At 37.9% G+C, this 26985-nt stretch overlaps 1 protein-coding gene across 1 annotated transcript; it reads right to left on the bottom strand.

The window, feature by feature from the left end:
- Positions 1–1411: 1411 nt before the first annotated feature.
- Positions 1412–22352, bottom strand: LOC137265375 (drebrin-like protein B). Its single transcript, XM_067800763.1, has 13 exons — positions 22216–22352; positions 19667–19722; positions 18391–18503; positions 17473–17547; positions 16874–17014; positions 16530–16607; positions 9800–9886; positions 9503–9622; positions 8936–9016; positions 8399–8505; positions 6918–7219; positions 5707–5886; positions 1412–4476 (listed from the first exon to the last, which is right to left on the bottom strand). Exons 1-13 carry the CDS (start codon positions 22296–22298, stop codon positions 4328–4330), a joined length of 1572 nt encoding a protein of 523 aa, XP_067656864.1. The 5' UTR covers positions 22299–22352; the 3' UTR covers positions 1412–4327.
- Positions 22353–26985: the final 4633 nt, after the last annotated feature.

Here is a 26985-nt window from a genome sequence, read left to right as displayed (position 1 = left end):
GTGGACAGTAGATACTGGCATCCTTCCAGTGTTTGTGTAGAAATTCTGCTAAGCAATTCAAACCATCTTGCTTAAGGCCAGTTATCTCTCAAGTCCTGGGGTGCATGGAAGCCACAGCTTGGAAGGAACAAGTATGCAATGGATGTTTGCAATACATGTAATGTAATATTAAGATGATTTTGGTTTATTACAGGACTAACTGAAGAGCAGCATGCAATGTGAAACCTTTAGGTAACTTTGGCTTTTTTTTCACATGTGATCAGGTGCTTGTAACGTGCAATATGTGACCTTAAGGTGAAATGCTCTTGATACAAGACAAAGTTAGAGAGCAACATCTGCTATGAGAGACCTTTAGCTTCACTTGGATATAGGGTGCAGCTAATGAGCAACATGTGCTTGCAACGTGCGAAGTGTGAAATGAGCTTGTTATGAGACAAAGCTATAGTTCAGTATGTTGATATGTTACAAGAGCAACTAGTTAGCAACTGGTGCTTGTAACAGGTGCAGTTAGTGATCTGACTAGATGGCAACATGTGCTTGTTACCGGATGCAGTTAACGAGCAGTGGGTGTTTATAATATTTGCAGTGTGACCTTCAGCTGACTTGGGCATGTTACAAGAGCAACTAGTGAACTCAGGTGTTAGTAATGTGTGGAGTGTACAGTCTGACTAAATGGCAACATGGCTTGATACAGTATGCAATTAATTGGCAGTGGATGTTAGGACATATGCGGTGTGATGTTTAGCATACTTGGGCTTGTTACAGGGGCAACTAATGGGCAACAGGTGTTTGCAGTACATACAGTGTGAGATGTGGCTAAATGTGTTTCATTCTGGCCACTTAATAAGACTGAATATTGTTGATTGCTTAAAACAATACCCACTCTCCTCATGAAACTGGAAAACTGATACAGCGAACATTTTACCTCACTTCAGCCTTGGCTTCACCACACCTGCTATGTATACCTTGGCTTCCTTCCATTATCAATGAATTATTGCCCACCCCATCTGCTATGTACACATTGATCTACACCAGCTTCATCACAATTGTTATTGTATTATTACCTACTCCATCTGCTAGTTATACCTTGTTCTGCCTCAACATTGGCCTCCTCCCATCCTTATTGTATTATTACCAACCCCATTGTTATAATTAAGCATTCCCTTATGTTGTCTTACTTAATCCCTGTTACGTGTATGATGTATGAAAGCCAGTTCCATGCTGTATTTCTTTCTCTTGCTTGGTATAAGAAGCTATACCGAAACATCACATCATAGAAATAAAGAATTTGTTATCCATAAACTGACAAAGTATTATACTTGCCTTTCATCCATCAGACAAGAGAGGCAATGCTTAAAAACCCGCATCAATATTTATTGTGGTTAGCTATAAAAATAAACATAACACATTCTTATGCTGTACAAAGTTTAATAAAAATATATGGTACAAGTTTCATATGTATTGCAGTAGAAATATATGTAAACAATGCTCACATAATGTGACATTTGTGACAACAATAGATGGAAATGTGCTATAATCTGCTGGTTTTAAACCATTTAGACATAAACAACATCAGTCATTTTCAAACCATATCAAGCTGGAAGCTAACAAAAGGAAACACATACAAGGAAAGACTTCTATCAGTTTGGCAAGATGCAAGCCAAGAAGTAAAGTTTTTGTCTTTAAAATAAATCAATAACATATTGGCTTCATTTGCTCAGTATAATGCATGCTGAAAAAGCACAAGTTAAATCATAATATTCAGTTAATAGGATGATAAAGTGTATTCCCCTTACCCAGAATATGTGCTTTGTAGATAGCAATTAAACAATATGCTTAAGTAGAGATAATGTGATCCTTTACCACAATTTTGTACATTCTAATTTCTTTTGAAGACGTAACACTACCATTATTCCTGTCAGGCACATACACAATTGGATCTAGGGTCCCACTCCACAAAGCAATCTTGCACAAAGACAGCTGTAACACTTAAATTTACGACAATCTTAGCACCAGGATCAATTCATGGAATGGAACCCTGGACAAACTATCTCAAAGTGATATCAGCACTACAATGTCATAGCTCCTATACTCTATCAGAGAGTTAAGACAGTCTTTGCGCTAAGATCCCTTTGAGTAAGTGGACACAGGAGTTCTTATTAAAGGGGTGAATACTGTGCATGTCATGGCAAACAAACACATACAGGAACTGATGCAGTCTGATTTATAATGTTTATTGTGGTTTACACCACTCAACTCCTTTAAATTTATAATAGTATGAGAGCAAATACAGTATTAAAACAAAGTACCTGTACTTGAAATATACACACCAATGAAACCATTTATCAGATATCTTCTTACGAATAAAATACTTGTTTCTTAACACTAAGATCATTTATTAACAGGAAAAATATAAAGTTGTATGTTTAGATAGCCCACTTTTTCATAAGAGATATAATATGAAGTCTGACGGTATGCATTTTCAAAACATTTCAACTTAACCAGAGGCTTAACAGTATAGACAGTTTGGAAAATAGCACCAAATTTGCTGACTAAGCAAACGGAAATAGCAGATGGACACACTGGACACCAACAGGTGCTATTAATAGTGAACTAATCCTTGTTATATATGGATGTTTTTCTTCACAAAGGACATCTTGTTGATAAAACGATGCACCTTTTGGGGCTAATGCTCATGCACTTTTCAGACAACAAAAACTTTGGTTACATTCAGTAACATTTTAGCTGTATGACGGCAGTCTGTAAATAATGGAGTCTGGCCAAAACTATCCACTTTCTGAAATCATGAGTATGAAACTTCCATAATTTGTCAGTATGACATGAATCAACCAACCATCCAACCAAGCCTGACCACCCAATCCACTGTCTTTGGTTGTCAAAGGAGGCAACAGACAGAATACAGTGTCTGAATTAATAATTCACTGTCTCAATGAAAAGGTCCTACAGTGACAAAAAACCTAATCACAGAACTACTGTGCACTGAAAACGGCAATCTTGTCTGCACTATCAACATAGTGAATGTTTGAAATACATCAATAGGTAAATGGTAACACTCTTGATAAATTATGCTGTTCCCACATATTGATAATTTTAAATTCCACGACTTTTTACATACACAAGACTGAATCTATGGCAGGTCCTGTAGTCTTGGTATGTCACAGTAGCTCTGTCATTGCAGTAAGATTAGAAATGAAATTAAGTGAATGAGTGAGTGAGTTTAGTTTTACGCTGCTCTTTAGCAATATTCCAGCAATATCATGGCAGGGGACACCAGCATATGGGCTTCACACATTGTACCCTTGTGCGGAATCGAACCCGGGTCTTTGGCGTGACGAGCGAACGCAGTAACAACTCGGCTACCCCACCGCCCCATGAAATTAAGTAAAACTGGCTTAAACCTTAAACCTGACATAAGATTTGTACTTGCCCACACTTTATTGATTGTTGATCATCATTGCTATTACCCTGGTGAACAAAAATGCTCTGCACATGTTTAACCTGCTAAGCAAAATACAAAACTGTTTCAGCACTTTCATATACTACCCATGAAAAGTTTAGACTCACTAAGTGTAAATGTAGCCACTTACTTCAGTCAACTGTTCTAAACTAGATATTGGAAAATATTCCACAGTTTCAAGCTACTGTTTACACATGAACACATGCAACATTGAACCAATTTTTCTCACAAGTTCAGTTAATCATAAAACTGAAATTTGGCAAATGCTTCCACAAAACATGCAGCTGTGTACATTCACGATATCTGTAGATTCTTTTCAGCAATTTGATGCATGATCCTTTTCAGTGCAACATATAGTGAGTGTTTTAAGTAAGTCAAAACCTTTGATGGGTACCATATATACCAGTATAGCCAATCCATATGACAGATATACATTCAACACTTCTTTCAGACAATGATAGTGAAAAGTAGAAGCAAGTATTTGTTCAACAATCTTTCATCACTTCCAACACAGGTATCCCTGGGCAACGAAATATAATCTGCAGACTCAAAACTGTACCAATATCAGTTCCCCTAATAAAGCATACATTTGTATCATAATTTCTCTAAATTCAAGCCTGTCAAAACACACCTCTGAATCTGTGCAATTCTGGGTCAGATTACACATAACAAGGTGACCTTCAGGTAAAAACTTGTATTTAAGAAATCACTGTTGCACCTACCGAGGCTGAAATGGTCGTTGTTGACACAAGTACTACTGATATGTATCCAAACGACCATTCCAGCACTACTGAGACGATGATGGGGAATACACTGTTTAAATACTGCAAGATGATTCTGTTAACTCTGTCAATTTGTTTTCTGAATGAGTTCCACATAGTTGGCAGGAAACATGCCAGACGTGCCGTCAGGGGCTGTTCCAGTCCACCAGCCGTCGTCGATCTGCTCAATGTTTGTGATGATGTCATCAGGGTCAAAGGTTATCTCAGAATCATCAGCTGTGGTAATACAAAGCATTTGGGTTAAATATGAAGCATATGAGCACCAAACACAAAAGCTGCCAGGACTATTTAAATGGTTCTGAATAAATAACATTTGAGATTGGGACTAATTTGTATATGGAGAGGCAGGCTCATAAGCCAGCTTGGTCATATGGTTCTGTGTGTTTTCAGGCGAGATGTTTTGGGGTTATTTTAGATTTGGGAAACATGTCACAGGAATTTTCCACTACATTTCAAGAGAAATGAGAAGCTAAGAAATTGGGCCAGATTTAGTAAGAGTATTGATTCTTATTGATGATATACCAAAAGGAAACAGTTCTATGATACTGATGTCTGTACATGGCTTGATCAAGAGATAATTATTCAAATTATTCAAATGTGGTTGACTTCAGCTTCAGGTTGGGTTTTCTACGAGTCCATGACTAGTCCATTTATCTTCTACAAAATGTGTTTCGCAGGTGTATAACCCAGTCATGAACGGACCTGCTTGATAGTCATCCATCCTTCTACTTGGTCGTCATACTCCACCTGCTTGGTTGTCATACAATCCAGTCATACTCCCACCTGCTTGGTAGTCATACAGTCCAGTCATACTCCAACTGCTTGGTTGTCATACAATCCACTCATACTCCTACCTGCTTGGTTGTCATACACTCCAGTCATACTCCTACCTCCTTGGTTGTCATACACTCCAGTCATACTCCTACCTGCTAGGTTGTCATACACCCCGGTCATACACAGACCTGCTTGGTAGACATACACCCTTCTACTTGGTTGTCATACACCCACCTGCCTGGTTGTCTTACAATCCACTCATACTCCCACCTGTTTGGTAGACATATACCCTTCAATTTGGTTGTCATACACACCAGTCATAGTCCCACCTGCTTGGAAGACATACGCTCCACTCATACTCCCACCTGCTTGGTAGACATACACTCCACTCATACACCCTTCTACTTGGATGTTATACAATCCAGTCATACTCCCACCTGCCTGGTTGTCTTACAATCCACTAATACTCCCACCTGTTTGGTAGACATACACCCTTCAATTTGGTTGTCATACAATCCAGTCATATTCCACCTGCCTGGTTGTCTTACAATCCACTCATACTCCCACCTGTTTGGTAGACATACACCCTTCAATTTGGTTGTCATACACTCCAGTCATACTCCCACCTGCTTGGTAGACATACACCCTTCTGCTTGGTTGTCATACACCCACCTGCTTGGTAGTCATACAATGCAATGGCAGTGAGTCCCTGGTCTCCGCCAGCCTGGATGTTTCCAGCGGTGTCATATTCCACATCGTCTACTTCCATGACATGTGGCTCGTTGTCAGCAGCCTGCTTGGAAATCACCTGACCTGTTGAAGCTGATGGTGAGAAATCTTCTCCTGATGGCTCTGAAGTAACATTGAATTTAGCAAGTAATTACCAACCATCTTTGATTCTTGTTAACCTTTTCAATAAACTGTTGACATGAGGCATGCAAACGTTTCACATGATGTCCTGCTCTTTAAGTTGGTTGTAAAACTTTAAACAATAGATGAATGCTGTATATATTATGTACAAATCTTTAGGCTCATCTGAATTCTGTTCTGTTTAGAAATCAATCTGTCTCAAATGTAGAAAGATGACCCGCCAAAAAGTTCTTCTCTATCATGCAAATCCTGTTATGGTCATTCTGACCCAAAGTTTATATAGCTGTACACTCAAGCACCTCCCTATCTGTGAAGATACAGGCTATAAGTGATCTAAAGTAACCCATACTTGTCATTAGAGACACCTCAGTAAAATACATGTACTCTTGTTTAATTATAAACACACCAATGCAACATCTATACTGGTTAAAGCAGTGTCATACCAACATTTGTGTTGAAACTGTTAAACAGCTGAGGTTTTGAAATAACTAGTCAGTAGCCAAGGTTTCCACTAATGGGATAGGGTGATCAGGCTTGCTAGCTCAGTTGACACATCATTATAGCCCCATTGTATAGATCAGTGCTCATGCAGATAACTACTGGATTGTTTAGTCAAGACTCAATAAATTAGAGAGTGCCACAACAGAGGTGGAATATTGCTGAGTGCTACGTTAAACAACAACCCAACCTTATTGCCTCAGTTTTGTCATTTTCACAGGCCACGTAGTTAAAAGAAATACCCAATGTTAATCTCAATCAAGCCAGGGTCTGAATTTTTTAAGCTCTCTTAGCGCTAAGATAATTGTAAGTCTATGTTAATGTTTGACACTTATGACTATCTTAGCTCTAAGAGAGCTTCGAAAATATAATCCCAGTTCTGTTATAGAAGTTCTGTTAGATAGTATGTTTCCAACAGGCGTCAACCCACAGATCAGCCTTACCATCCAAGTTCTGTTATAGAAGAGACAAATATAGTATTTTCCCACAGATGTCAACTCAAACATCAGCCTTACCATCCCAATTCTGTTCTTCTTCCTGTTCCTCATCAGAGTCTTGTCTTGGGGGCAGATGCTGTTGTAACAAGTTCCTTGTTTGAGGTAGCTGAGGTGCTGGCTCTGGTTCCGGCTCTGGTTGATAAACTGGTTCTGGTTCAGGCTCTGGCTGATAAACTGGTTCTGGTTCTGGATCAGACTTTCGAACTGGTTTACTTGGGGGTGGGGAAGACGGCTCTTCAGTGGGCAATTTGATTGGCTGCTTTCTCTGTGGCTCCTCCTCTTCTTGATCCCCTCCAGACCACATACCTTGACGGATTTTCCTATACAAGAGAGGTAATGGATTCTCACTGAACTTAATGCTCAATTGATAGTAACTGCCCTATACTGGCTTACAGTAGTCATTGTTTTCTGAAACAGGCATTGATGTGAGTGAGTGAGTGAGTGAGTTTAGTTTTACGCTGCACTCAGCATTTTCCAGCTATATGGCGACGGTCTGTAAATAATCGAGTCTGGACCAGACAATCCAGTGATCAACAACATGAGCATCGATCTGAGCAACTGGGAACTGATGACATGTGCCAACCAAGTCAGCGAGCCTGACCACCCGATCCCGTTAGTCGCCTCTTAAGACAAGCATAGTCGCCTTTTGTGGCAAGCATGGGTTGCTGAAGACCTATTCTACCCCAGGACCTTCACGGGTCAGGCACTGATGTGCCGACATGGATGCTTTTGAACTAAAATCAACAGCAACTTCAGCAATTAACTTTGGTATTAGATTAAAAGAGAAAAAGAGGCAATGATTTGATTTCAGAATTTTCTGAAACACACACTCAGATTATTTCACTGGAGAAAAATAAAAACAACTTAGTGCATATTGGACGTTATTTATATAGTATTATACAGTATTAAAATATACTTTATGCATTGTCTGCTGGTGAGTTTTGGCTGCAGTTGTACAATTAGCTAACCAAAGACAGTATCACAGTGGGTGAGTTAGGGGCATGGTATTAGTTAACCAAAGAAAGTATCATAGTGGGTGAGTTAGGGACATGGTGGTGAGCTGCTCAAGGTGCCAGGCTAGTGATCCAGCGAGCTTCAGGTATCGGGATCGAGGCCACCTGTCACTGCATGTAAAACCTGTGGAATCAGCTTTGTGTTCCATCTCGTTTAATGTTGTCACAACTCTGTGCACTTAAAAGAACCCACGAATCAGTTCATATATGACCAGATGGTGGTCACATGAATACATGCACACAGCTAGCTGTGGGTACAGCAATGTGCAGTAAACTGGAACAAAGTGCTGCAACTATACATCTCTGCAACTATATCCACTCAGTACGTCTAGTGGCTGCAAGACTGCAAGAGTTTGAGATTGATGATTGTGCTGTTTGAAATTGACATCAACAGATCGTGGGGAAAACAAAGTGCCTTTGAGAAGGTGATCTGGATATCGGTGCTATATAAATATGTAAATAAAAAATAAAATAAAAAATCTTTACCTAGGAGGTGGTGGTCCCTGTCGGGGGCCGTCGTCTGGCCTTTCCACACTCTTCTGCTTGAAGAAGTCTCTTGCACTACTAGTCGAAGATGCAAGAGCAGCAGCCTCCTGATGTACATTCAAAGTATGTTGGCAGGTTTAAGTTTTTAATCTGACATGGCCTTATTAAGTTTATGTCATAAATTGATTAATACAGTAACTGTGAGTGAGTTTAGTTTTACATCGTTTTTAGCAGTATTCCAGTAAAATCAAGGCATGAGATACCAGAAATGCCCTTCAACCATTGTAACCATGTGGGAAATAGGACCTGGGTCCTCGGTGTGACGAGCAAATGCTTTATTCACCCAACCCAACAATTGTTCTTGTGGATACCATAACATAGTCTAAAAGTGGACTTCATCTAGGTCCTCAGAGAAGCTGGTATTAAATCACATCCTTAGAATAATTGGAAAAAGTTTTGAGAGTAGCTCAAAGGTACACATGCAATGTTTCGGTATTATCACGTGACGCTTATGACACTTATGACAGGAAGTCCTACCTGCACTCTTTCTTTCCGCTGGGACTCGCTTCTCTTCCTCTTTTCCTCATCATCCTTGTATAACTCTTGCTGTTCCTTCTCCTTGTAAACACAAGGACATCACATATTATAAGTCTTTCAAATGTGCACCACACACGTCATAAGCACACACCTACTGAACACATCACAAGCGTGGCATAAGCACACAACACAAGCATGACACAAGCACATGCAATATGAACACATCACAAGCATGACACAAGCACACATATGAACACATCACAAGCATGACACAAGCTACATATGAACACTTCACAAGCATGACACAATCACACATCATATGAACACACAAGCATGACACAAGCACACACCAAACATTTCACAAGCATGACACAAACACACATATGAACACTTCACAAGAATGACACAATCACACCTATGAACACACAAGCATGACAGAAGCACACATCATATGAACACTTCACAACAAAAGCACACATTAAATAAAACAATCACAAGCATGTCATAAAATAAAGCATGTGAATCTCTCTAAAATGTCTCTGCTTGTCTTATCTATGAAAGACTCACCCATCTATTCTTCTCGTTCTCACGGTTCACTGTGGCAGCCTCCTTCTCAGCCCGCTTCTGCTCATGTACAGCCCTCATCTTCTCCTGCATCCTCTGGTCCCTCTCCTTGGCCTCCTTCAGCTGAGTAAAGAGTGTTCAGTCCAGAGCATGGAACATGGTATGAAGGAGACTACATAACTTCTGACAAGGAGGTGACAATCTTCTGAACTACAGTTTAATAATCTAATCTGTAGAATGTTTATTACATTTAATTTCATACATTGCTGACATAAGTGCCAGATTGTGAATGTAAAATACCTCTCTTTCCCTCCTTGTTTTGTCTAACTCCTGTTCTTCTGCTATCTTCTTCTTCTTATCTTCCTCCTGTCTCTGCTTCTCCTCTTCCTGTGAATCAGTTGCACAAATTGACAGTTACGTAATGGTTGCACACATACCTTACCTCGGTCCTTCACTTAAACCTATCTGTGAACTGCACAAACTGATCCAACCATCCAACAACCCCTCAGTTGCACATAGCAACAGTTATATCACTGTTGCACATGTATGTTTATGTTAACATAATCAATCCATCATTTGAACCATCTGTCAGTTGCACAAGCTCACAGATATGTCATGGTTACACCTATTCCATCCTCAACCTTGTCCACCCAACAGTTAAACAACCCCTCGGTTGCACAAAGTCATGGTTACATCACTGTTGCACCTGTAACTTAACATAATCAATCCATCATTTGAACCATCTGTCAGTTGCACAAACTCACAGATATGTCATGGTTGCACCTATTCCATCCTCAACCTTGTCCACCCAACAGTTAAACAACCCCTCGGTTGCACAAAGTCATGGTTACATCACTGTTGCACCTGTAACTTAACATAATGAATCCATCATTTGAACCATCTGTCAGTTGCACAAACTCACAGATATGTCATGGTTACACCTATTCCATCCTCAACCTTGTCCACCCAACAGTTAAACAACCCCTCGGTTGCACAAAGTCATGGTTACATCACTGTTGCACCTGTAACTTAACATGATCAATCCATCATTTGAACCATCTGTCAGTTGCACCTACATTTATTCCGTCCTTCAGTTAAACCATCCACCAGTTGCACCTATTTATTAAACTATTCTGTCCTTCAGTAAAACTATCATTTAAACCAGTGTATGAAATAGCATCTGTCCGATGACCCACTGCTTGCTAGTTACATCACAGTGCCAATACATTTTCCAAGGATATATACTTGACCTAGTCATTGACTACGGAAATATTTCAAAAATAATTTACAATGATGATGTCTGTATAGTTCATGATCATGATCAGTCAAACTGTAACTTCCGTGGATCAACCTACCAATTTATCTAACACTAAATGTGACTGGTCTAGGGAATGCTTTCATCCAATGAATAATGTTCTTTTCTATTTTTCAGATTCAGATGGTAGGGACACTACATGAATCAACAGTGACCACCAACATCTGGTTTTATTAAATTTGTTTTTGCACATGTTAAATGTTTACCCCACTACAAGTAACTTATTAATTACTTCATTAAAACCATTTGTGGGCTACACCTTATGTCACTTTGACTCGCTCAAATGTTTTACTCACTCTACGCATGCGCATAACTATGGTTACATACCGTCAATCAAATCAATGGTCTGTTACATATTTTAAAGAATCTGTCACTTGCCCATCAACACCACACTGAAGAGTCTTGTGATTAAGTAATATGACAATAAGTAATATGACAATAAGTAATATGACAATAAGTAATATGACAATAAGTAATATGACAATAAGTAATATGATAATAAGTAATATGACAATAAGTAATATGATAATAAGTAATATGACAATAAGTAATATGACAATAAGTAATATGACAATAAGTAATATGATAATAAGTAATATGATAATAAGTAATATGACAATAAGTAATATGACAATAAGTAATATGATAATAAGTAATATGATAATAAGTAATATGACAATAAGTAATATGACAATAAGTAATATGATAATAAGTAATATGATAATAAGTATACAAATGAAGCAGAGATTGTATTAATCCTATCACAAAGTCTAAGATTAAATCTATATTACATACTGAATCATAATAAGTGTTAAAAAAACAAGAAAATTAAAATAATTATACCTAGAATATCAAGTCAAAATAAAGAAAAAAGGGTAAGTTTGACGGGAGACAACCCTGTGCTATAAGAATCACAATGGCTTGTCTACCTGGTACTCTGTGCGCTGTAAATGTAATAAGGAGATAAACATCATGTGTTGGTCAATTTCCAGGTGTTATTGAGTATTTGAAGCCCGGGAGTACATTTGGGACCGAAGGCGTCAGCTGGAGGTTTCAAATGAAATATTCCCGGACTTGGGAGTCACATACATACATTTGGAACCGACAGCGGGAGCTGGAGGTTTCAAATGAAATATTCCTGGGCTTCAAATACTTAATAACACCCGGAATTTGGCCAACACATGATGTTTATCGACATTGTAAACCAAAAATTAAACCAAAGGGTTTTACTGTCTGCACTCCTTTACATCAAGTATGGGTAGAGCAGTGTAGTGTCATCAGCTGGCCATTTCATCTGGTTCACATTTGACTTTACGTCACAGTATAATTTGAATGATGTCACCACTGTGGATGACGCAATAAAACAATTGTTTGCGAGGTTTCTACGTGTCAATACGTAGTGAACAGTCTTGCAATTTCCGGGAATCAAATCCCATTTGATTATCTTTTTCAACCAATCAGGTTGCAGAACACAGTGACTTTTGGTTTACAATGTGAAGGGGTACTGGTTATAGGTTGGAGATACAAGGTCAGGTAAGGTTCACACAGACTATCAGGAACTGGGGAAACAAATCTAACATGGAGGGGAAACAGTGAATACGCTGAAAATACTGAGTAACACCGATTTTAACAATATTCCAGCAATATCACGGTAGGTCAAATCATACTAAACCATGTGCACATTATGAACATGAAGTTATATTGACAAACAGTTACATGAAAGAAAAAGTCTGACCTTTTTCTACAGAATAGATTTGTTAGTCCTCAAAATCTCTCTTATCAACAGTCATCACATGGTCATGTTATTATCAAGCATCCAAACTTTACAGATCAAAATATTTTGTGACCTCCAAAAGCCTTTATCAGACAGGAAAGGAACGCTGAAAGTCATAAGTAGCCATGATGACTCTAACACTAGCTTCCTTGTAATCTTCATCCTCACAGCTGCAACAACTTATGTTTGGGATCTCACTTTCTCAGTAAAGTACAGATTCTACAGCTGATACCTTTCAGAGGCATCTTGACATTTGTTTGAAAGGCATTTCTTCTTTGAAAGGCATATTAGAAGTCACATCCATTGCAATATAGAAGTTGACTATCCATATAACTTGGCTTTCCTTCATCTTGACATTGATGTGTGAAGAACGAAAACAAGGATTGTTGTTTATCACAAAAGAGTCATGGTGTCAGTACTAGAGATGTCACGATACATAAGTTTCAAGAATCAATATGTATCACGATACCCATCTGAAAACCTGTTGTACACCATCAGGGATAGATCAGGGGAGGTAACTATTCCTAGGGTTGCGTGATCATGTTAGTGAGGTCATGGTTATCTGCCCATGTTTTCAGTGGATTGGATGTTTTGGTGAACTTGGTCAAACCTTTAGTAAGGTAAGGTTTTTGTTTATGTGTGTTTAATGGGCTGAAACTGTGATGATCTTTACAAACTCAAACATATCAACAATATCTTTGAATTTTGTAAACATGGGACAATAATGAACAAGACTTTACCTCAAGCTGGGAAAACAAAGAGAACACAAATATAACAAAAGAATAAACATGATAATGATATTTGTAAACATTTAAAAATAACCACCCAGCTTCAACAGTACCATTGTTATCACAGAACTGTTTTCTGGGCAATGCCTTTGACCAGTTTTTCTCTCATTTTCAATAGAAAACATAAAGAAGTCTTAATGAACATGTTTACTATTCATGCTGAAGTTAGAACAGTATAGTATAATAGAACAAAAGCAAGAACTAACTATGTTACCAATATAACTAAATGTTCATGTCAATCATGTCTACACATTATTCATGTTGAACAGCACTGCTTAAAGGTCACATGCAACCAAAAAATCAAACATAATTAAAACACATTTATCACTTATTCATGACATATAATATACATTGCTGCTTTTAAAAAAACAAATAAACAAAATTATAAGCGTACACTCGCGATTCAAAAGTGCAATATTTTGTACTTGGGCTTACTTCCCCCGAAACGAAGCCCTCGGGAGACCGAACCCAGTCATAGCGGGTGGATATGCACTCAAGTGTAACGACGGCTTCCGATTGGCTGTTCCATTTGCTGACATGCTGAGGGTTCATTGTGTGTACAGAAAGATGATCTGTTTGATGGGCATTTTAGAAGTATAGCCAGTCACAAGAAAGTAAGATTCTTTGTGGATAACAACTTCTTTTTGTGTACTTGATGCGTCATTTCAGTATGGATTCATATACTGTTGTCAAGCAAAATCATATACACCAAAAGAAGTCGATATCCATGACGAATGTATATAGAGATGTTAGGTTTTGAAAATACATGTTCTCTGAATTTGCGCTCGATCCAATAAAAATCATGTCAGTAGAGATGGTAAACTACTGCGTGGCTCCAGCCATCTGTCATTCGTCCAAGTACAAAACAGGACTGGAATCTGGAGTTTGCACAAGTTTCCGTCACATCCAGTCATCCGAATAAAATGAATGTAGTTTGTTTGCAACCCACAGACATAAAAACATGTCATGTGTATCACACGTGCCTAATTACATAATGTGGCAGACACGGGACTCGGGTGCACGAGTCATAAATCAACTTATTTTCTTTATGTCGTATAGTCTGATAGGTGTTAAGTTCAAATTGCACGTTGTCAATGATTGAAGCTGTGTATTGCATGTTGTCTTTAGCAGACAGGCAGACAGACATATAGGTGTGAATAAACGAGACAATGAGTTTTCTCTGTGACAGAGACTGCTTGCCACAGTCAACAAGTTGTTTTACGTAACGAGTAGATTATGTACTTGTTTGTGTACACAACCGAGATTAGACTATTGCTCATGACCTCAGACGCTGGGCATGCATACTGTTTCAAGCTCCGCGAACCTATTCACTGCGCATGCGTTATGGACGCAGCGCAGCACAGCTGTTGAAACCAGTTTTCCCCCCAGCGCTGGGGGGAATTTAGTGAAACGTTTGAACTCCGATTTCGCGGGCTTTTTTTCATCGCGTTTTTTTTTCAACTTTACAGGTTGAATTGGCATTTTTTATGATTTGTTTCGGTAAGTGCACACCGAAAGGTACCAGAATCTGCAAAGTTGTATTTTACGTTGCATGTGACCTTTAAGTGAAGAGAACTACTTGCTGTTCATACAGAACTAGACCTGTGAATGTGCAGGTTCAGCAACCCATGCTTTCATAAGAGGCGACTATGCTTGTCATAAAAGGCGACTATTCTTGTCGTAAGTGGCGACTAATGGGATTGGGTGGTCAGACTCGCGGACTTGGTTGACACATGTCATTGATTCCCAACTGATTCCCAATTGCACATGCTGTTGATCTCTGGTTCTTGACTGCCTGCTCAGACTCGGTTACATACAGACCGCTGCAATATAGCTAGAATATTGCTGAGTGCACAGCTCACTCACTCATACTGAATGAAACACTTTATACATATAGAACAGTATTATTTGCTTCCACTCATTACACACACTGAACATTTCAACTGTTATTATAACTGACATTCCACTTATTCCTCACATTCAACAACAGGTTTGCTATTTATATGGACCAATTCCACCATCTGTTCACACTTAATAGTGCTACTACCTTTTTATATAGGGACATGAGAACAGTACTATTCATACTCAACCACCATCACTTTCCTGTTCAGTGTTAAAAGCTGCTGAGCTTGCAGTTTCTCAAACTCTTGAGAAGTAATGATAACCATCAGTTACAGAACAATGCCTGAGCTTTCAGTTTCACACCCAAGTATATGCTGCATCATGGACTTGTTAACTTGATATGCTCTTGGTTGCTTGGAATCATTAACATTCAAAACACTGATGTCTCACAAGGAAGGAACCTGGTTATTTAAACACAGTAGTATTGTTATCTCTTCACGTGTGTCTCTACAGGGCATTCTAATCAGCAACAACAAGGGGAAATATTAATTAAGACATACAACAAACCAAGCCCATATTAAGTCACATAACTGTTACTCCTCACTGGGATACCACCAAAGGGAATTATCTCCCCTTATTTTTCGTCTACGGATTGTCTGTAAAAGTTACAAGAAGTAGGGGAGGAAACATTAGTGCAACCCAGAGGGAATGTTTATGCCAATAATTTTTAGGGGAATACATTCAACATTACTGTGGCATTGCTACACAAGACAAAACCTCTTGCCTGCTGGTCAGAATGTTGCAAGTTCAGTGAATCAGTACTCCTGATATCAAGTCTTGGCTGGGTTAAATGAGGTTAATTCAGTGAAATCAATCATTAAGATGTAAACCACTGATTGCTGGACTGAAAGGTGTTGGTTACGTCAACAAAGTCAGTCAATCCCACAGCTTTCCATTTTGAATATCATTTGTAATTCTTAAATACAATGTTTAATTCTCACTGGAATTTCAAAAATGTTTACTGAATGTCATGGATAACATTGAACATTCTGAGGTACCCTCTTAAATGACCCCTACACAGACAAACGAGTCCTGGTACTTTAAGCAATATTATATTCCCACTTAAATTAAAAGCCTGTTTCTGAATGTTATAAAGGATGTATACATTTCTGATGTACCCTCTGACATACCCCTATATAGACAAGGCAGCCCTGGTGTAATAAGAACCAATGACCACCCAATTCCTTACACAAGAATCTAAAGAGATAATACTAGGAATATTCTGTCAGACTGACACCTATATTGTTTTACCTCTGTTTTAGCCCAGAACTGATCTCGGGAGGAAGTCTTGATGTCTTTGGCTGCCACTGTTTTCTGATAAACAGAGCCCTGAAAAATAGCATTCCATCATATATTAGTTTCATAGTGCTTAAAACACAAAACATGGAGTCTCTGTGATGTTACTTACTGTTAGTATCTGTTACCATAGTGACAACATAAAATGCTTGGTGCTCATACTGGTATGGCACGTCTATGTATGTTACAGTCTCAACGTCAACATTATTCTATAAGTGTTCAACAATGACCAACCACAAGTCAAGCATGACTTAACAGGTGAATGAGCTCTGAGGTCTGTTACAGTATGAATGACTTACCACAGGTTTGGGGGCTTCAACGGGTTTTGCCTTCTCTTTATGGAAGCTGTAGTTAGCACCGGAAGACTTTGCAACTTTCTTGATTATGTCATCTTCATTGACATCATCATCCGTACGGGCATTGACCGTCACATGGATGGTCTGAAGAATTGGTGAACACAATTTGTGAATGCTACATTCAAATATGTGTATAGATACAATAGACTTTGGCGGTACATAGTATTTGATATATATATTGGAGGGCTATAGCACTTCACGTCAGATAAAAGAATCAAACTGGAAATTTTAACTATGACTTGTATATTTATATACTTATCCAATCTCATGCGATTGATTCCCATCCGACCTTCCCCACATCACAGCCAAGAATGACCATAGTGGGAAGTCAAGTGACCATCTCAGAGCTTGGCACACTTTACAGAGATGATTGACATGTCCAGATATGGGATCAGTAGGGAGTGATTGGATGGGTGAGAGGGCAAGAAGATTTGATTCAATGTACCCTACAGCATGTTTCCAGGCATTGAAGTATTAAGACAGAGAAAAGCATACTGTGAGATAGGATAAGTATAAAAATTGGGTTGTCAGTGACTGCCTACCTTGACAAAGTTTGAGACATCTCGCAAATGTTGGGTACACTTTAACTTCATGGAATCGGGAGCACCCTCTCCTTGCTGAAAACAAAACAGAACATCATTTACTTCCTATCAGGAGAAATGTTTTTCTTCAGTTTGCTAAAGCATATTTTCATTTATCTAAAACTAAATCACTTTGGTGTAAAGGGCATTTTCTTTATACTCACTCAGACATGGAATGGAGCTTGTAAAATATATGATTACTCATTAAAATCTCACACCAGTATTGTCATATATACCTCATATTGTATTCAATATATTTAGCAGCCTGCACACTTAGCTAAACAGTCCAGTAGAATTGGAAGAGGTCTAAAATAAAACAAAACACTCAACATCACAACACTTCAGAAACACTGATTTACTTCAATCTGGGGGAGAATACCACTTGGTTGTATGTTCAAAAGACCTAACAAATTTGTCAAGTCACTGAAAGCTTGTGTTGAGAACAATTAACAGTTAGTATAACTGAAAAAAAGAACTTTTACGAACTAGGGGGAAGCACTCTGCATGCCTTGTATTTCTTGGTTGGCTGGTTTCTTGTTAACTACCACACTCAGCAATATTCCAGCTAAATGGAGGCAGTCTGTAAATAACCAAGTCTGGACGAGACAATCACAGCATGAACATAGATTTATCCTATTGGAATCCGATGCTATGTGTGAGTCAGCGAGCCTCTCTATGTGTTTCTAACAGAGACCCTCATCCGGGAGGGGCTAAATGGCTAAATATGTTGAATACTGTAACACCACCTCAGTATAACAGATTCGATTCTTTTGAACTATTAGGATCATAGCAATTTGACATGAGACAAGAAGGAGGTGTCCACAGACTGCATTGGCAGATTGCATTAACACTTCAGAATGCTCATAGCTATGAACCTACCCAGTTGATGAGCACATATTTGGGGAGATCAGTGTTGGGGTCCTTCACACGACAGTAGCCGTACATGATCTTCCCACTGTTTAGTTCCTCGGTCATCTCTTCGATACCTCCTTCTACACAACAGGAACATGACAGTGACTACTACGCACAAGCAATACAACTAGAAGCAATAAAAACTTATACAAACCTATAGAGGTTATGAATTCTTTGAAGAATGTCCTCCTTGGGGTACATATATAGCATTAAAATGTCCATTTTAAAATGCCTACGACAGTTGTTACAATATTGAATCTATATTTTACAAAACAAAAAACTTGTTTTTGTCTTGTGAGACCACCCCTTCAGGGCCCCTACCTGGGCCCCTTGACAGCCAAGAGCAGGTAACTCCCACCGCAAACCTCGCACCTCACTTTTCATGCTGAACTGGCCAGACAGAATGTGGGGAGGAGGGTCGCCGTACCCCAAGGAGGACATTCTTCAAAGAATTCATAACCTCTATAATAAGCAATAAAAACTGAGGAACACTTTAAAAATCTCTGAGCCAGAAACAACAGATCTAAAATCAGACTACAGGAAGAGTCTGAAAGAGAGCAGTTTTACTGTTCATATTAATTAATTAATTATTTATTAATGAGCTACTTACTGCATGTTGAAATGCAACACAGTACCAATATTATACTATATTATATTATATTATATTATATTACATTTTATATTATTTATATATTATATAGAGAGATTTTAATATTATTATTATATTATAAGGAACATCATAACAATATTCAAGCAATATTTCATTTATTCATATGAATGCTATATTCCAGCAATACTTCAGCTATATTCAAGCAATAATACTTCAATATTTCAGCTTCATTAAAGCTGTATTCCAGACGTTTTTCAATTAATTTTACAAATATTTGCTCTACATTCAAGCAATATTAACGCAATACACACCAATATTTTAGCTATATTCAAGGAATATTAATGCAATATCAAATCAATATTTCAGCTCTATTCAGGCAACTATTCATGTCAGGTTTTCAAAAGATTTCAACTACATTCACCAATATTTCTGTTTAAGACAATTAACTTATTAAGTCTGGGCATTCAAGTGATTAAGATCATGAGCATTAATCTACCCAAATGGGTCATGATGACATGCATCAACTGGTAGTCGCCTCTCATGACAAGCATAGGTTGATCAAGACCAATTCCATCTCAGATGCTTTAAGGGTTTAATACAAATAATACTTCACATTGCTCCATAAGTACATACCACCACTTTCATACACCTTCAGCACAGGTGTATTGCCCTCGTATCCAAACACAGTCCTGTCAAAACAAGACAAAACATTTACAACTAAGTTAAAGCATACATGCAACCACAAAAATAAACATAATTAAAACACAATTATCTATTGCACATCGTCATCAGCAGACAGGCAGGCAGAGACATAGGTGCTTAAAAAACAGATATTGAGTTTTGTCTGTGGCAGTGGTTGTTTATCACAATCAACATAGTATTTTTTAATGTAACAAGTAGATTATTTGCTTGTTTGTGTACACAACCAAGATTAGACAACTCCTGCCCATGACGTAATAATACTACCCACAACCTTATAATCCAGACATCCTGCTTGTTGCTGCACGAACCTATTCACTGTGCATGTGCTATGTGTGCAGCGCAGGACAGCAGTTGAAACCACTTTTCACCGAGGCTAGTGTGAAACTTGTGAATCATTTGAAGTCTGATTTCACACAGGGGTTTTCATCACAATATTTTTCAACTTTATAACTTTTTGGAACCAGAAAAAAAACACACAGTTAAGATCTTGCAATGTTGGAACTAAAACACTGATCTTGCAAACAGTGGTTTATACACAGCTTCAGTGTAACATTTTAATCATACTCATTTTATTTGAGTTAAATCATGCATTTATGACAAGTTGAATACTGGGGACAAAATCAGGAATACCTGGTTAGAGCTATCTTTCATCTTCAGCACTAACAGACACAAGGAGACTAATTGAAACAATTCTCACTTTTTTCATTCTCAGTCATTAACTTATTGGATTAACTGTTTTCATATCAATAAACAAATGCCAGATACAATAAGGTCTAAACATGTTAAAAGGCACTGACTAATACTGTACAACCATCTTAGTATGTTTCCATTTAAATCATTCTGATTCATACATTTTGCTGTTTAGATTCACAAGTCATAACTTCAGATTAATGTTAGCAAAGATTTGGAAAGTATATAGCTTGAAATGGCTTCAGTGTCAGCAAGTTTCTAAGAGTCAAAACAAAATTTCAAAATTACCTCTAATAATATGAATAAGGAATATATCCCCTTACAGGTGTTCTTTTTCAGATTTCAGTTATAGTATCACACATGTTTGCTTCAAACTGACCAGCTGGTAGCTAGGCAGGTTGATAGTTTGATCAGTCTAAGTAAACTTATCCTCAGCACTTTTCGTTACACTCCACTACTGAGTCTAACAAAACCTTATGGGAGGTCGCGTCAGGTAACCTTTTAGACTGACCAATCAAGACACAGCTTACCAAATCGCAAAAATGCACATCCGCTTATACCTTTTGAACTTTTTATCTCGAAAGGAGTGTAATGAAATACACAGAGACTAAGTTTACTTGGACTGATAGTTTGATCAAATTAGGTTGATCTAAAATAGCAATCACCTATCAGAGGAGCTACTGTATACTGTTTGTGACAGTTTATGAAGTGATAAGGATCTGATCGTTTATCTTGAAGTCCAAACACAATGACATTTTTGCACCACTGAACATGATGTTCCTCAACTTACATTGCAGTAATTAGTTTATAAATGTGATAGCTAACCAGCCAACCCATACCTAACGCACAACTAACCATACCGACTGTAAAGGGCTAACCCTTAGGATGTCATGGATCAGAAATAACTATTTAATTGGTATTGGGGTTCCATATGCCTGGGTTTTACCTTTCCCTACGAAACACCCACAGGACACGAAACTACTAATTCCAAGAGCCCTTGCAGGAAATTTGTGAATCACGTACAGTAACAAAATAGAGTAATTTCCAGCACTTTGACATGTAAAATGTATGTTTATAATGGGATTTTGTATTTCTTGTTGAGAATTTGGCGCAATGAATGTCACAGCACTTGCCTCAAGACACAATATACATTTTGCTGCATCCTTTCTATGAGCGTGTGCATACTGGACTCACAATTTTGCATAGTGTAAACATGTGCAATACTAAGGCTAAAAAAATATATTTGATTGGAAAGGGAGTGTACCAGTGTGATCATAAAGGATAATCCATGGCTTTATGGGTCTGAATTTAATCTGACCCAAACACAGGAAAGATCCACAAATGAGTTCACCACAAGCTGCATCCTGTGCACTGCAGTTTCGACAGTGAATCAAACCATCATCTCTGTACGTACATCAGAAATGTCATTAGTATATCATATGTCTAAACGACAATATAAGGAAGGAATTCCTACAAATCATGTCACTTATGATTTGAGTACATGGACAGCATGAATACAGACTAAGGATGGGCATATTTATCTGCTCTCTCAAAATAATCATTCTTAATAATTTGCTTCAATTGTCAGAAAGAACAGAGGGGCCAAATATCATCGCAAGTGCATTTGTAATTATCAGGTTAGACGTAGTGCCACTTCCTTGTTGGACCGTGGAAGCGGAAGGGGCAGGGCTGGTCTCGTGAGCAGGTGCCCGGCATTTTATGGGATACTTGGAGATAACTATATTCAAATCTAATTGAACTCACAACAAAACCACTGGGAAAATTCTTACCATGCTGTTTCTGATTTATCATTTACAACATCGTTGTAGGCTTTTAGCAAGGAATCCCTGTTCTTCTTCAAGTCGATCGCCATCGTGAATGACTACCGCTTGCACTCTACGTCATCAATCTGTGTGTACACAGAAGTGACATAAATCAAATAGTACGTTCCTAAGAACTATCAGTATATTGAAAAGTTAAACTTTGACTTTTGTGGTTTAGAGAAATGTTTAGAAACATTTCGTTGGTGATGACAATGAAACCATATCCGTTGTTGTCTGGAAGTAGCCATTCATCTATGTTTCACAGTTATATTGTGAATACGGCCAACGTAAATCATAACAAAAATGCCAAAAAAACCCAAGCAAACAAACAAAGAACACGAAACAGTAGAGTACTACTGATTTTGTTAATAAATTTACGCCTCTTATTTTTCCCTGCACTTTCCACTGTGGGCATACATCCAACATCTCATTCAATGTTATATTTTGCACACAGAATAAGATATAGCACTTCATTAATTCAAGAATTTGTCTACACTTTGAATGCGTTTATTGAACTACAAGTTCTACATGTGATGTAAGATTTTCTTGCAATACATCGAATCGGATAAAAATGGTTGATTAGTTTCAGGCTCCGGAAAAATATGTGCCACTGTCCTGTTAAACATTTTGTTTTACCCGCATGTTTACCAAATCACGAACTCCTGCGTGTAAAAATCAGATCAGTGTTGGGTGTGACCTTTAATGTATTTGAATACATAAGATCATGTCTGGCACATCACAAAATCACGATATAGCTTCCTAAAGCACCTTTCAAAGTTGATACATCAACAAAATGAAATTGTAAAATCAGCGGTTCCCCACTTCTAGCTCCCTCGTTGTACCGCGTCCCCGTATACTCTCTGCAACGTCCTTGTCTGTTGTTAAATTTATTGAGCGGAACGGATTTTCGCACTAGTTTGAGTGCTCACGTAATCTTAACGAATGACGTGATCGCCAGTACTGATTGTTTGTCAATGAGGTATTTAATGAAGGGATGTAATATGATTAAGGGTGTGGGACAATGGACTGTTTTGTACCAAACACAATCACTCAGAAAAAACAAAACAAAGACAAACAACAACAACAACAACAACGAAGGAGTTAAACAAATGGTCATCAGGCCAAACGCCATTTTGCTAGTGTAGAACACCATTCCGATAGCCCTCAAACTGCTCGACATCCACCTCACCTTGAGTCATATCACTCCCAGCCGTAAATTATTCAGAGGCTTAAAGGTTTGACATCGAAGTGATAATGTTACAGTACAAGTGATGTATGTTGTTATTTTGAGCAATAAATCTGAATACGCTAAAGTTAATAAGAAATCTAAGAAAAAACACGAAAAACTACTGACAAAGGCTTTGTTTAGTTTCAGTTGAAGACTACGAGCTTTGCGTTCACAACAACAACAGTTGTACGGGGAATACTATATACCTCAATGTTTATGTGCGATTTCATTCATTTGACGCATACAGAATGAGCTGATTTCATTCTGTCATATTTCGCGATCAGCTGACTGACAATAGTTAATTTTCGTGGTAAGTGTTTGATTTTTTGCAACTGAATTATTCGATGCATAATTAATGAATTATTTGCATGCCTTGAAGTGGTCACCGGTGACAGATATTATCAGACAATCATGTAGGAATGTCTCATATGTTCATTACCGTTCTTTGCATCTGTGAAAAAAAATTAAAAATAATATTGTAACTCAGAATTTAGAATTTCTTGTTTTTAGTGTATGTGTCTGCATGTATTTGGCATTTTACTGTCTGTTTTTCCCGTTCGAAATATTAATATACGCATCCGATATTTAATATCAATTGATATTTTAAGGTTGCGAGAGCTATGTCTATGGTGCACAAAAGAATGACAAAAGGTTCGGTTTCCAGACAGTAAATTGTTAACATATGGCATTTTAACAAATTTCATCTCCTTTGAGGAAAATACCTTCCTGACACATCTTTTGTAGGTATTTTTGTCCTCTTGGTACTATAAAATTCGCTTAAATCTTTACATATTAATTGTGATATACATGATTAAAGAACATATGTATCACAATACAAGTAAAAAAGAAATAAGTTACTTTATGCATTTTGGAATGTGCACATGTTCTGACTGATAGCAGTGAAAATAATATTCTGAGACTAATCAATTTCATGAATGTCATAGATGCATAATGTTATTGTTGTGATGTTATAGATCAATACTTTAAAAAAAGATTGCACAATACAGCAGTCTGGTTGTTGACACACATGTGAGCAATAAGACACATGGTATAAGTGAATATATATCTCACAGAGAACAATGGCGTATTTAAATGGTGATGTGTATCACAAAACAAACATCACTGCATCTAGCTCTATTATGTCAAAATGTTAAAACAATAGCTGACTTTATTAATATCTTCAGTATGTCTGGCAACTTCACTCTGTAACTGGTAAGAACAACTGATTATAGTTCATACATTGTGAGATTACATCTATGGAGATAATAAAAAATGACCAATTTGAATTATTAATAGGCACAGAGGTTTTTATCACAAACTGTCTTATAATATTTACATGAAAGAATGCACGCATGATCATGATTTTTCTTCATGGTAACATCATCTATTGCAGAGCTGAGACACTGACAGATTTCTTGTATCTGACACAATAGATGCATTGTAGACTGATAATCATAGTGATAGAATCAATGACAGAATGATAGAAAAGAGTTTTATCGGTGATTTTTATTCTGAAATATATAAGGTAGTGAAAAAATTAATGTTATCACATTTTTGTTCATTTTACCTGTAGTCTTTTTATTTTAGAAACAGATATAGTTAATAGTACTAGAAGTATCATGATATAAGTGTTTGTCATGCATGTAGACATGGTCTTCTGGTAAAAACTGTCACACATTGTCACACATTGTAATTCATGGTGAACTTTCTTGGCTGAAAAGTTTACCTAACGACTATGTGAGGTAAGATCAAACAAGTGCCAGGGGAAGTGCTCCTTTTACATGTCCTGTTTAACTCAACAGAACCAGACAAGTCTCAGCAGAAAAGTTTCCTAAGAGAGACAGTATAGCCACTGTGCCTACAAGACTGACAAATGCCTTCTGAAACTATGCACACCTAATTGAATTTGTTGTCTGAGATACAGCAACAGTAATCAAGCATAGTTCAGAGGACAATGAAACTATAACTGTTAAAAATCACTGTAGACTGTCTGACAGTCCCCAAACCTCATAATTTTCAATGCTGAATAGCACTCTCTGGAATGTTAATGCCCGAAATGAAGCAAGTTTAGATTTCCTCAGGTTCTGAATCTCTGATCTCCCTTGGGCTCCTATTAGTTTAAATGGGTTTGTTAATATTACCATCAAAATTATATATATTCCAGTACTAAGTGTTAGTCTATTAATCGGTGTTGTACAGTTATATACAGCTGTATTGTTCTAAGAAACCTGTAATGCATTTTTTTTAATGTTTTGTGATTCCCAATCTCTCTTAGAAAAATTATGTTAACTGGTGTAGAAGTAAGTCAGGCACACTTATAAGAATAGGGTGCTTAATATGGTAAATATGGTATTTCCTGTCTAGGAACCCAGACACTGTCTCAGGGTGAACTGGGTAATCATCCTTGATTGATCTACAGGTACATGACTTCCCTGTCATCTCTTGGCGTGTAGAAGACTTGTAATTGTTGTTGGCATGAACACAGATGCCTTAGATCAGCAGTATGTTGCATGCTTTACCTGATTTTGAGTCTTTTGACACATGCTCAGAAGCCTTCAGCTTGAGTGAGTGAGTGAGTGAGTTTTAGTTTTACGCCGCACTCAGCAATATTCCAGCTATATGGCGGCGGTCTGTAAATAATCGAGTCTGGACCAGACAATCCAGTGATCAACAACATGAGCATCGATCTGCGTACTTGGGAACCGATGACATGTGTCAACCAAGTCAGCTAGCCTGACCACTCGATCCCTTTAGTCGCCTCTTACGACAAGCTGAGTCGCCTTTAATAGCAAGCATGGGTTGCTGAAGGCCTATTCTACCCCGGAACCTTCACGGGTCCCTTCAGCTTGAGCTGTGGTAGTGTCTTCAGTGCTAGATTTAAGAAAATGTACTGTGATACTTTGAACATCCTCCACGTAGGGACCCATGAAGATCGGAGGTAGAATAGGTCTTCAGCAACCCATGCTTGACACAAAAGGCAGTTATGCTTTACACAAAAGGCAGTTATGCTTGACACAAAAGGCAGTTATGCTTGTTGTAATGGGATTGGGAGGTCAGGGATGTTGATTTGGTTTGACACATGTCATCAGTTCCCAATTGCGCAGGTTGCTCATGATGTTGATCACTGGATTGTCTGGTCCAGACATGATTATTTACAGACCGCTGCCTTGTGTCTGGAATATTGCTGAGTGCATTGTAAAACTAAACTCACTCACTCCCTCTCCCACGTCAGAAGTGTCAGTTATTTTTAACGTGAGATTTTGGAATCTACAGTTGACTTCAATCATTGAAATATTCTCTCAGGATTGGCAATGTAAATAATTTGTGTCTGTTTTCAATTTGTATACAGACAGTGAACTGTGTATAATGGATTCCACATACTTTCTCTGAATTTTAGTTGAAATGTATCTCTGTATATTTGAACTGAGAGAGGAAGGATTCTGATATTAGTTAACCTTGATTTAGCTTTTAATTTTTTCTTGTGATACTGATGTCTATTGACAGACCAC

Source organism: Haliotis asinina, chromosome 15, assembly GCF_037392515.1.
Source record: "Haliotis asinina isolate JCU_RB_2024 chromosome 15, JCU_Hal_asi_v2, whole genome shotgun sequence".
NCBI lineage: Eukaryota > Metazoa > Mollusca > Gastropoda > Lepetellida > Haliotidae > Haliotis > Haliotis asinina.
The sequence above is the reverse complement of the archived record's forward strand: the minus strand, read 5'-3'. Positions and strand labels throughout refer to the sequence as shown.